Genomic DNA, 11,306 nt, shown 5'->3' with positions numbered 1-11,306 from the left:
ACAGCTAAAAGACTTCAAGAAGCTTGAAAAGGTAAGAAGAGCGATGGCGCCTTGCAGAAGTACAGGTGTAGACCGAACATGGAAACGGGGCTCGTACCGTTGGTGTAATGTTGCTTTTAGGAAAAGACTATACTGCCCAGTGGAGTTGAAACTCATTCAGTGAGAGGGTTGGTCCTGCTTACAAGTCTAGTTGGCTGTTGTTGCTCTATCATATGCTTGGGACGCCGATGAAATCCAATCTGAGGGCTTGTCTCCTTGAGAACGACTACAGGCTATAGTAGGGAGATTCATCATCCTCAAAAGCGAGAACTGTCTTGAAAGGAGTCACCGTTGGATGTATGTAGAGCGAGAAATGTAGTCATTATCGGTGAATTTGATCTGCACGAGATAATTTCCTCTTAGTATGGAAACCAAGAAAACTCATTGTCCCCCTGCCGTGTGCATGCATACTACGGAAGATAACCCTCCCGTGAGCCGTATAAACTGCTAAGCATGGCTGCAATGTCAAATGTACCTTGGTCTCTTCTTTCAAGCTCTATGTCTTTCCATAGCCTCCTTTCTTTATGTATTCGCGAGTTTCCACATTCTACTCTTCCTTTTCTTTTATACAGCATATTCTTTATAATCAACCTCTCGCGACTGCCGCTGCTGCCGCCGCAGCAAATCGAACGTCAGTGATCCTTGAACAGCTAGTCTCGGCTGGCGCGATGCCATATATGGCTCTTGAGGGACGTCATAGGGAAGAAAGAAGCTTGAGAAGAAGCTCTGCGCTTGGCACTAGTATTGTCGGACGACGGAATGATTTACGACCTTCCCCTCTCACTGAAGAATCTGCAGATGCAGTCCTCGCACTAGCTGAAAAACGCCTTGCTGGGGTTCTCGAACAATCCAGGGTTACCGTAGATAAGTTAAATGGTGAAATTCAGGTGTGTATACACACCCGACAATTTCACTGCTTGGAGAGAAGGAGGAATCTAGCAAGATACAAGCAAGGCACTTGCTGTGAGCGCCTATGGTATAGGACATTTGTCGCCTGGATATGCTAGCTTTACTGTAGCAGTTACACCAGGCCGCAGGGTAGGGTCTGTGAGGTGAAGTGAAACAGACACTCGAAGCATCACACATAAGTAGGTGGACTGCGTAACTCCCTCTCTCCCCTTCAATAACCCTTTACCGTTGTGTCGGCAATTGTTTTGTCCCGGTAGGTAGGTTGGGAGGACAGAGGTGACGACTCTTGTGCATGTACTCCGTTCCACTTCTGCATCAAGTAACACAGGGGATCTTTTGTCGAACTGAAACCGGTACATCCTTCCTAAGGCGTTTTTCTTTTTTTCACTTGGGACGGATGGCTGTAACTAATTCTGGACATTCATCAAATCATATGAGGTCAAGTTGATGCGAATACACCGCCCGTTTCCTCTTTGTTTAGATGGACACTTCCAGTGTTTCTCTGAAGTGCGATATGGGGAGTCTCGATGGACAACCGTCAGCAGCCAAAAAGTCTGCATCACAACCACTGTTTTTCTACTTCTATTACTACTACAGGGCATCCGCAGAGACTTTGAAACTCTTGTCGAGCATGTTTGTCGTCGAGACCGCCTTTCTTCATTAGCAGTCGACCTGGATCTCCAGCAGACGAGTGGAGAAACTAGAGTCCCCCCCGTCACGTCTCCGGCGATAGGGATCGTTGATCTCGCTGTCCCGGGGGTAGGATTGGAAGCGAATGTGTCTCGAACTCACTCGAAATCTCTTTCAAAAAAGACGCCGTCGGTTTTCGGCTTTCAAAAAAGAGAAGGGCCTTTAGATCAGAGCTCAAGTATCCAAGGTGACTCACTCGGTAGTGGTGCAAAGTCGAAGGGAGGAGAAGTCTTATCAGGTGAAAAGATAAAACGCGATGATCATGCAAATAAGAGAGCCTCTGAGGAAGTCAGTGCTCGGACTTCGGGGACCTCCTGCACTTCAGAGCGGTCTGCTTGTAAGACACAGAAAGGTAGAAAGGTGGCTGTACCTACTCCAGATGCGAAAGAAATTCTCCAAGGCTTGACTTCCGTCCTTCAGGATCTGTCGGCTCTGGATGTGTTCAATCCCCTCCCTTCGATTCCTGGGAGTCACCGCTTTGAGGCACCCAAGCAACCCTCTGCACATGAAGATCGCTCAGAAAAGCGCAACGACAACATCACGAGCTCTAACGGCTCCACGAGCAAAGCGGCTGCATCTACAAGGAAATCAGGGACACGGAAGGCACCGGCTGTCTCGTCGCCTGGAGCAGTCCCGACAGCTTCAACCGCTGGCAGGGATCACCCATCGCACACGGACACCACACAGTCTCGACTCCCCGTCATCAAGCAGAGAGGCAAGAACGAGAACCGATGGCCTCTTACCGGGCCGTCACGCATTCCTAAGCCTCCCATCAAGTCTGCGAAATCCAACGGAGCACCCATTAAGCGTCTAACTCAGACACGTGACCAACTAGCGGGGCAGACTGATACGGTACCATCAGGACTTGTCTCTAGACCGTTCATTGATTCGTCCCTACAGAGAAGTGCCGGTCTTGCGGTTGGCTCATATGAAATCACTAGCTTACCTTCTTCTGAAGGCAACTATCAGCCAACCCGTGACATAGCTCTAACTCAAAGTGGTGCCCCTATCCTGTTCAGCGCTAATCCTCTCACTGCCACGGGTCTACCCGTCGTTGTTCCTCAGCATACCGGTTCATATCATCAGACAGACGAAAATCAGCCGTCACCCAACGGCCTTCTTCCTTTAAAGGCTTGTAATGTGACCGGCTCAGATCCTCGGGGGGCTGTCTCGGGGCTAGCTCTTCATACCTTCTCGAGGCATCGTCCTTCCTACCTGACGATCGCGAGTCCGACGTACACTAGTCAGCAGTTTCCAGCTTGTCCTTCTAAAGAAGTGCTGGTAGCAACTGAACCTCACAAGATGCCTTCGAGCGATCGGCAAATCGCGAAGTATACTGGGAGTCTCAGACCTAGTTGCAATATTCGTCGGGATGGAGGCTCTGTTGCTGCTGCAAGCGCTGGGGAGGGGGGATGTAGGCGTTGCCCTTGGCACGGTCAGAGTAGACATCAGACAGCTGAGGGCCGAGGAGGCAGTGCTTCCCGATCTCCGTGCTCAAGTGTCATGTCTGGTTCACAGTTGGACGGGACAAGGAGTAATAGAAGACTGGTGAGAGCTGCATCAAGAGACGTTGCCTCTCGTTCGCCTACTGCAAGAACAAGACCGCTGCGCACCGTCAGCGAAGCTGTGCACAGCTCTCCGAAGCTCTCGCAGTTACCATTGAGAGATAGAGCCCTATCAGCATCTAGCTCAATTGAACAAAGACGTTATAGAAAGGGCCGGTTTGCTCAGAACTTGGCTCGCCTGAGCCGTCCGCAGTCGAGAGGAGGCTGCTCTGCTGGCGATCAGGGCCATAAGCCATGCCGACGGTGTGAAGCGTGCGACAAATCGCGTGAGATGAAAGCCGCATCTCCTGCCTCTGCCTCAGAGAGGGGGAAAACGCGAGGCTTGAGGGGTAGCCGTCCAGATCAGAAAAGTCCTGCCTCAGGGACAGCAGATGTGTCAAGGCCGAGACTGATGGCGTCAATAAACTCCCAAAGGGCAGCAGTTAAGGGCATGCGGGATAGGAGCCAGTTGCCTACGAGAAGAGGAGCATCGACGCATTCGATGGCCGGGGTGGCTACTCGTCAAGATAATACACGAAGTTCGAGTGTCTCACTCGTGGACAGGGGTGTAAGCCCTCTTTGCTTTACTAATACTGATGTCCCTGCGGCCGAGTATCGAGCAAACGGAGGAAAGGAAGAGCATGGCCTTGGTGAATGGGGTTGGTGGAAGAGACAGGCCAAAGACAAAGATAGAGCGACGCCACTCTGCGTGTCACCATCTATCCGCTCAGCTCTCCTGTCTTCTTTTCTGTCCTCCGAAAACAGTTCTTCCCCTTTGTCAAGTGCTAGGACCGCACCCTCGATCGATGACTCACCTAGCGACTGTTCGTCCTTGAGTTCACCGACTCGAGGACATAGGTCTCGTAGGAGACATGGCTTACCTGGGTGGCTCACCGGTCGGGGACACTCGCGAAGGGGGCGTAGCATGAACGCGCGGCCCTCTAGTAGAGAAAGACTAGGGGAAGTAGGTGAAGCTACTTGGGCAAGTGACTTCTCAGCTGCTGAACAGCATAAAACAGCACTAGCTTTTGCAAACCTCCTCAACGCTAATGCTCAGATGTGTCTCAGCCTTGCACGCTCCGCTGTCGATCAAGGACGCAACCGCGCCGATCTCGTTGTTGGACCCGGCTCATGGGTGGTCGGAGCACGTCCCCCGGTGCGGCACGAGATGGCCGTTCAGACCCAGCCGTCCGACTCGCAGGTGAGCTCATTTGCTCTTGCTACCTCCGATTTCCTCGTTGTGGGTCTGAAAGTACTGCACAGTGCAGCGCACGCAGTCTTACGCTGTACCAAGCAGGCAGCTCCGAGAAGGAGTGTTGTCTTGCGTGCGCGGCGGAGTAATGATGGATGGCAGAACGCAGCGATGGAGTGGATCACAAGACAAAGAAATGGAGGTGGTCCAGCTCTGACCCAAGTGAATTTCCCTACGTCAACGGTCTTGCACCCCGGATCGAAAGATGGTCCCGAATGCTTGTGTTTGATCCATCTCAATATCCTTCTGGAGAACAACAGTTTCTAGGAGTGCCTCGAAGGCTTTTCAGTTACTCAGGAAATTGTCAATTACACTTTTGTAGAGTTGTCTTTGTTCTGCCCTAACAGGATCAGAAGGCCCCGTGTGGCTCTTCTTCGTCTTTAGCTCGGCAAGGAGCGAGACAGTCGCAGACCTTGAGCTCACTGCCAACCCTGGAGTCTATTAAAGAGGCACTTGGGCTCTGGTTGCAGGCTCAGCCTTTACCCGGGGAGGCGACTTGCGGTAACAGCGGTCTTTCGAATTCCAGAGAAGCGCCGCCTCGAGCTTCCCCTCGCAAAAGTCTGGCAGGTGCTGTAGCAGAGATGGGAGTTGCGAGCTCAGGGGAAGACGGGAAAGAAGACGGCACACATCAGCTAGAAAGTTGTTACTCTTCGGAGCATGATAGTCCGGCTACTCCTGAAGTAGTCTCGCCGGATGAGATAAGATCACTCGATGCTGAAGACTCACCTGGTTTGCCTCTGACAAAGCTTCAAGAAGATGTATCGGAGAGGAGGAGTCCGCAGCAGGCAGATCAGGCTACAAGTCTGACAGCTGAGGCTCCCCAACAGGAGGAAGATGGTTGTGGGGCCGGTCCGGGATTGAGCCAATGGGCTCTACAGGGTGAAACAGCTGAAAGACATTGTAGTGTTGAAAAGAGCCGTGAGCCAGGGGACCGCGATCTGCCCGTAGCAGCGCGGGGCGCGCGTCAGTCGGGGAAATCCGTTGCTGCCGGCGGCGGACAAGGAATTCCCGTGGCAGGAGAGGCACCCCGATTGACACCCTGTGCTTCGGACTCAATGGTTGTAGAAGCTCGAAGTGTCGGTATCGAGAGAGCCTGCAGTCCTGTGAACAGTCTACCACCTTTCCGGAAAGAGCAAGCAGTCAGTCCGGTACATGCCTCTGTCTCGCGGTGCGTCCAAACCGCCTGTCTCGAGGGAACAGCTGCATCGGATCAAGAAGATACGTTAGCGGGTTGCACCAAGGGTAACGAAAAGCTGACTGTCAAGCCATCCAACAAACACCGTGGGACTTCCCTACTTATGGGCACTTCGGTCCAGTCAAGCCGAGCTCCAGGCAGTCCGGTCTTCGATGCAGTCGATGTCTCGGAGGCAGGTGGACCAGCAGTAGGGGATTGCAGGCGCTCCTGCATCAGTCAGTCGAAGCTGCCACCTGGATCCCTGCCGGAGGCTACAGGTCTAGTCGGTCTGCCACGTGGTTTGAGCCCTCCTCAAAGGATGTCCGCTGGTGTGCAAGCTATCCCAGGGGCGGGGCTCAGTCCTAGTTCATGCTTGTCTCGTTGCGATGCAGTGGACCGTTCCGTCGGACCTTCAAGTCCCGGCTCGCTTTCCTCCGAGAGTTTCCGTGCTAGAGTTGTCTTGGCATCAATCACGAGGTCTTCAGATGGTGGCATTCATTCTGATCCGATGAGCAATCATACCTCCCCCGAAAGGTCTCCGACACCTGGCACGCCCTCCTCGCCTCGAGCAAGCCAGGCGCCTCTCAGTGGGTCTATCGTTCTCAGAACGGAGCGGGGCGCAAGCCCAGTGAATATACCCCCCAGTCCAAGACAGAGACAAAAAGACAGCGCAACAAGTCCCCTAACTACTCCGCGTGCTGTGTGGACACTGCATCGCGATTCCGAAGGCAACATTGTCTCTGTTGGATCTGCCGGTAGTGTTAGTTCAGGAGAAGTTCTCGACACTCCCACGTGCGGCAACGTTTTTGTCGCTCACTTTGTAAGCGCTGGTGGTGTCCTCGGTGTCCAAGAGACCCACGCATCAGTCAAAGAAGGGACAATTCGACTCTTTCCTGACAACGGACAGCCGATAGCAGAGCGGGGTCTCACTCAAAGAGTGGGCGGGGACTGGGTGCCGAGAGATCATCCAAACCGTCCATCCGTGTCGGCGGGAGCTGTAGGACCTGTCTCGTACACTAGGGTCTCTCAATCAGAAACAACGGTAGTACGCGATTATCAGACACTCAAGCTGTCCACTGAGTCAACCGGGCCTCGAATTTCGAAACAACGGTTTGGCAGGACGACTGGGAACAGCGGCGAGGTTCTTCTGCTGCTCTCCGACGGACGATTGACGCCTCTTAGGGAAGGAAAAACTTTAGTCCAGATGACTAAAGCCAGCATGGAAGACGCGGCAGAGCGAGTGAAAACATCTCCTGCAGAGGGTTCCCTGTTTTATGCAGCAGGGCTCCCCGAGGGAGGTTACAGCATGTGTAAGTTACAGCGAAGAGTCTGGGGTGAACCGCATCCGGTCACGGTGAAGGAGCCGGTATTGGCTGGGTTTAGGTTTGAGGTGTAGAGCGCGAAAGCGAGCAGGTGATACTAAAGCTGCTGCCTGGAGGGGGTGACAGTCTGCAGAGTTTAAGATCGACAGGAGTTCCACGAGCGCATATCACCTTCGAAGTCGTTATATTTCTGATGTAATCGACAACGAAATGTACTGATTCATCAGTTCGTGACACCCACACTGCAGCAGCGCACCTGGGTACAGGCAGAGACGACCCGAACGCCGTGGGCCAGTGAGAGGGCTTCTTACATGTTTGGATCTGAATGTGAGCTGTGCGTGTGTGCAGTGTCTCCCGGTGAAGTAGTGCTTCCCACACCAAGGGTCTCAGCAGTAGCGCCGTCTTTTCATCGGGGTACGGTGGCGTCGCCAGCATTCACAGAGCGCAGCGCTTCCGACTCTTTGTCATCCGGGGAAGTGCAGCTAAGCCCCGAACAGCCACCGCGGCCGGCAAATCTGCTTGAGGCAGTCTTAGATCTCCACAAACCCCTCGTGGGATGCTCGCGGGTCCCAGACTCAGACCCCCTGCGCGACCTCGGGCACTCAGGCACGTGCACAGCGCGCTGTCGGTCCCAGGAGTCTCCGGAGCTGCCACTGGCTCCTATTAGTGGAGCAGCAGTATTGTCAGCGGAGAGCCGAGAGAAATATCGTGCCTCTCCAGGAGCGCCCGTCCTCAGCTCGGGCGAGCGGAGTCCCAGGAGCGACTGCGACAGGGTCTCATGCGGCACCCCAACAGCACAGCAGTGCGTCCTCTGTCATAGTCTGAATGGCTACTCTTGCCGCTCTTCACCAGCTGATTCACCGCAGAGCCGGACTGCAGATCGGTCTTCTGCAATGTCACCACTCAGTCACTCAGTGGAACGGTGTCGTTCTCGGATTTCAGATGTCCCTCTCTCACCGGGTAGTCCGCGAGCTCATCTAAACCGAGAAACGGCTGGTCAAGGTAGCTCACTCACTCACAGGACAGTCACAGCAACAAAAGAGGTTGCTACCTTAAGCCCAGATGGCTCTGGGTCCGCCATATCTGAACGCTGGAGCGCAAGCTCGCGCGAGGCAGATCTCCGTAGCGACGACGCTGCACTCCCGTCAAGCTCCAAGTACCTCCACCTCTGCAATAAGTGTACTCCGTCCAGGGACGCCGAGGGCGGAAATGCTTCTAATGCTCTCCAGTTATGCGATGGACGGTCGCCAAGCAACCGGCAGTCTCGCATGGCTTCGCCTGGTGACACACCTGTGGTTTCTCAGCGGACCCAAGCTTGGCTGATGAATATCACTCCTGACGGGGAAATCCCCGGGCGATGTGTCCACGCACCCTGGAACTCTAATCATGTAGGTGCGCTGCTCGATACTCCGGAGAGCTCGGACCCCTGCACGCCCGGGTCCCGCAGCCTCGGCGTGAACGCGATGCCGCCCGTGCCCTTTATGTTGTCCCCGACTACGGCGGAAGCTGACTCGTCTCGGCCAGCGGAGGAGCTGCCTGAACTCTCTCGGCTTCCGACGCACGAGCCCCCCATTGTCGACCACTTTCGGTGTTCATCTGCATGATAAGTGGTGTTCGGAACTTTTATACTCCGTTTGCGTGTTACCGGCAATGCGTCCGTACTTGCCTCCCTTGAATGTCAGCGGGTTGTGAGGTCTTCCTTCTCTTCAGCCCAACATGCGCGGGGGTGGGGTTGCAGTCTGCACCCTACGTGCTGCTGAGTCGACGGTACCAATAAGACAGTAATCCTTTTATCCAGGGCCGGGAACTAGAACCCGTGTTCGCGGCGTGTGGCTAAGTGGAATTTCGAGCCGCTAGCAGCACGCGAGTATTCCCTCTGACGCTTGAAAATTGACCCGATAACATGGGCAGGGGCCCTCGTGTTCCACCCCCCGATTGTCATTACCGGAAAGGAAGCTGCTAATCAGTATTCAACCTGATATTGCGAACTTCAGAAAACCACCTACACGTGCTGTCCCTTCACGCTCGCCGGCCGCCAAGCGCCGCACCGGCGGGAGTTGGCACGCTTCCAAGTGGCTGCTGACAAAGACAGTGTGACACAATTGGCACGGCGTACAGGTCTGAAGTGAAAGTAGAGTAGCTCCGGTCGACTGGTTCATCAATTTCAACCGTGAGTCAACACGACACATTTCGAAAGCACCGAGGTTTGACCTCTGGCCACGGCTTCTTGTGAACTGCCCCCGGACAGCGTGCTGGTCGGCCAGGGACGTCTACAGGCCAGCCGTGGTGTGCGAAAAGCCAGCAACACATGCAACGGCGCCGTTGTAACCCTGTCTCGATTTTTTATCCGCCTTCTCTCCCAGGGGCATGATCTTCCTGAAGTGACATCGAGTGTCGCAACGTTGTCATAGCCCTTCTGTCGGTCTCTCGCTGCACCCCTGCGCTCTGCGTGGCCGCCAGGGTGTCCGGGCGTTGAGCTCGCTGTCTCGCCTGCTTTTTCCTCCCTGGACAGGACACTCGAGAGAAAAGAAAGCTCAGGACTGCCTTTGTGTCTGACGCAGCTCTCTAACTGCGCGTGCTCCTCTTCTTTGGTGTCTTCTTCACATGACACCTGAGACAGGATGTTTGTCACGCCGTTCAATCTTTCGCGACAGCGAGTGAGTCGAGTCCTTTTTCGCGGCATTAGGTAGCCTGTTGCGACTTTCTCCGGCCTTTGCTTTTTTTCGAGGACCATTTGCACTCTCTACTAGTCAACTTTCAGAGCCAGATTACTCCCGTCAAAACTGCCCCCTCTGGTGTAATAGACCTCCTAATCTTCCTATGCGCAGACACCGTCTCGCAGGGCTTGTTCGCTTGCGGATGGCCTCCGCAAGTTCGTACGAGCGCGGCCTGATTTTCTCCGCGCTTCTGTCCCTGTCACTTCGGATTGTGACACCTCGAGCGGGATGTTTTGCGCCTGCTACGCTACTGCTGCATCGGCTAGTGACCGGGGCGACCTTACGCAGGATTCAACAAGCGTCCTGTCAGTGAGAGGCCGTGTGCGGTCCCCATCGTCCATCGCCGTGCCCTAGCCGTCAAGAGCACATATATGGTCGCACGTGGGTAAAGGAAAGATCACAAACCAGTCTGTATTGTTTTCTACCCTCGGGTAGCACATCGTCCCGCGCAGCCGCGAGCTCAAGCGTAGACAACGGGGCGTGCCCCCGAGTATAAGTAGTACGACCAGCATGCCGCCCTCTCTTCGGATATAGGGATCAGACCGTCTTCAGCTAAAGAAAATGCTACCAAATGGCGCTTTTGCCTTACTGTGATGTGCGCCTCCTCCCTCACAGCGCGCCGAGCTGAGACAGGCCTTTGATGAAGTGGACAAGAAGAAGCTTGGGTACTTGTCTTTGGAGCGTTTTGTGTATCTACTAAAATCGATCGGAGTAAACATTTCCAATCGTGACTTGATGGCCATTACAGCTGGTACGTGGAGCAGGACTAGGGTACCAAAAAGTTATCATGCGTACAGAGTAGCCAGCAAAAGAATACTCTCCACAACCGAGGTGTGAGAAATCCGAACCCTGCTCCTTTCTGACTTCGCCTCTCTTCACACTGTATAGACGGACCACCACACCTGCCTAAGAAAATTTCCATTCAACAAGCCGTGGCATCCCAAGCCCCTGTGCGTAGGACTTCGCTGGCTGTGTGCCCAGTCGTAACAGCCGGCTGACTACGCAGTACGTACGTGTTGCGTGTGGATCGTAGTTGGGTGTGTGTACATTTATACGTGTTCGGCTAACTGCTCGCGAGTAGCACACGTGTGCGTTTATACAAGCCTGTGTGTCTTAGATTGCATCTACACATCATCTTTCGGATAGCACAAGAACTCTCTCTTCACTGTGGGTTTCCCGCGTTCATCGACATGCTGTTTCCGTCCAGTCTATCTAAGAGTCTTTTTCTCAGATCACTGCGGAACTCTCTTTTCATACAGCACTTAGTGCCCCCATTCCCTGTGTCTCTTAATTTCACTCCTTCAGAAAGTCGCGAACGAGGACACTTTTCGTATGAGGACCTGCTACTCGTGGCTCAAGTTGTCTACAACGATGTCGCGATTGAGCGTGGGTTAGTCAAGGCTCTCCGACAGATTTGTCCGAAGGGAGCGAAGGAGATTCCAGTAAAAACGCTCCGAGAATATCTTTTGAAACTTGGTGAGAGATTGACCCTATCATTCATTCCTCTGCAATCAATCGGCCATGTAGACAGAAACCGCTGACACGATGGATGGATTGTACACCTGTAGTCATTAACTCCTCGACCGTTATGATCTTTTGTCTCTTACATGTAGAGCTGCATGCGCCGGCGGCCGCAAGACAACGGGCGCCGCGCAGAAA

At 53.9% G+C, this 11,306-nt stretch overlaps 1 protein-coding gene across 1 annotated transcript in view; it reads left to right on the top strand.

The window, feature by feature from the left end:
• Window positions 1-8,531: 8,531 nt before the first annotated feature.
• CSUI_003306 (troponin isotype gamma) overlaps window positions 8,532-11,306 on the top strand; it is a 4,169-nt gene continuing 1,394 nt past the window's right edge. Inside the window, exons 1-3 of the mRNA XM_068063504.1 lie at window positions 8,532-9,587; window positions 10,263-10,398; window positions 10,953-11,123. Of these exons, the coding sequence (XP_067924533.1) occupies window positions 9,552-9,587; window positions 10,263-10,398; window positions 10,953-11,123 (343 nt within the window). The 5' untranslated portion in view covers window positions 8,532-9,551. The remainder of the gene's footprint in view (window positions 9,588-10,262; window positions 10,399-10,952; window positions 11,124-11,306) is intronic.

Source organism: Cystoisospora suis (assembly GCF_002600585.1).
Source record: "Cystoisospora suis strain Wien I chromosome Unknown contig_1439, whole genome shotgun sequence".
Classification (NCBI taxonomy): Eukaryota; Apicomplexa; class Conoidasida; order Eucoccidiorida; family Sarcocystidae; genus Cystoisospora; species Cystoisospora suis.
Note: the sequence above shows the minus strand (reverse complement) of the source record. Positions and strands in the feature narration are given on the sequence as shown.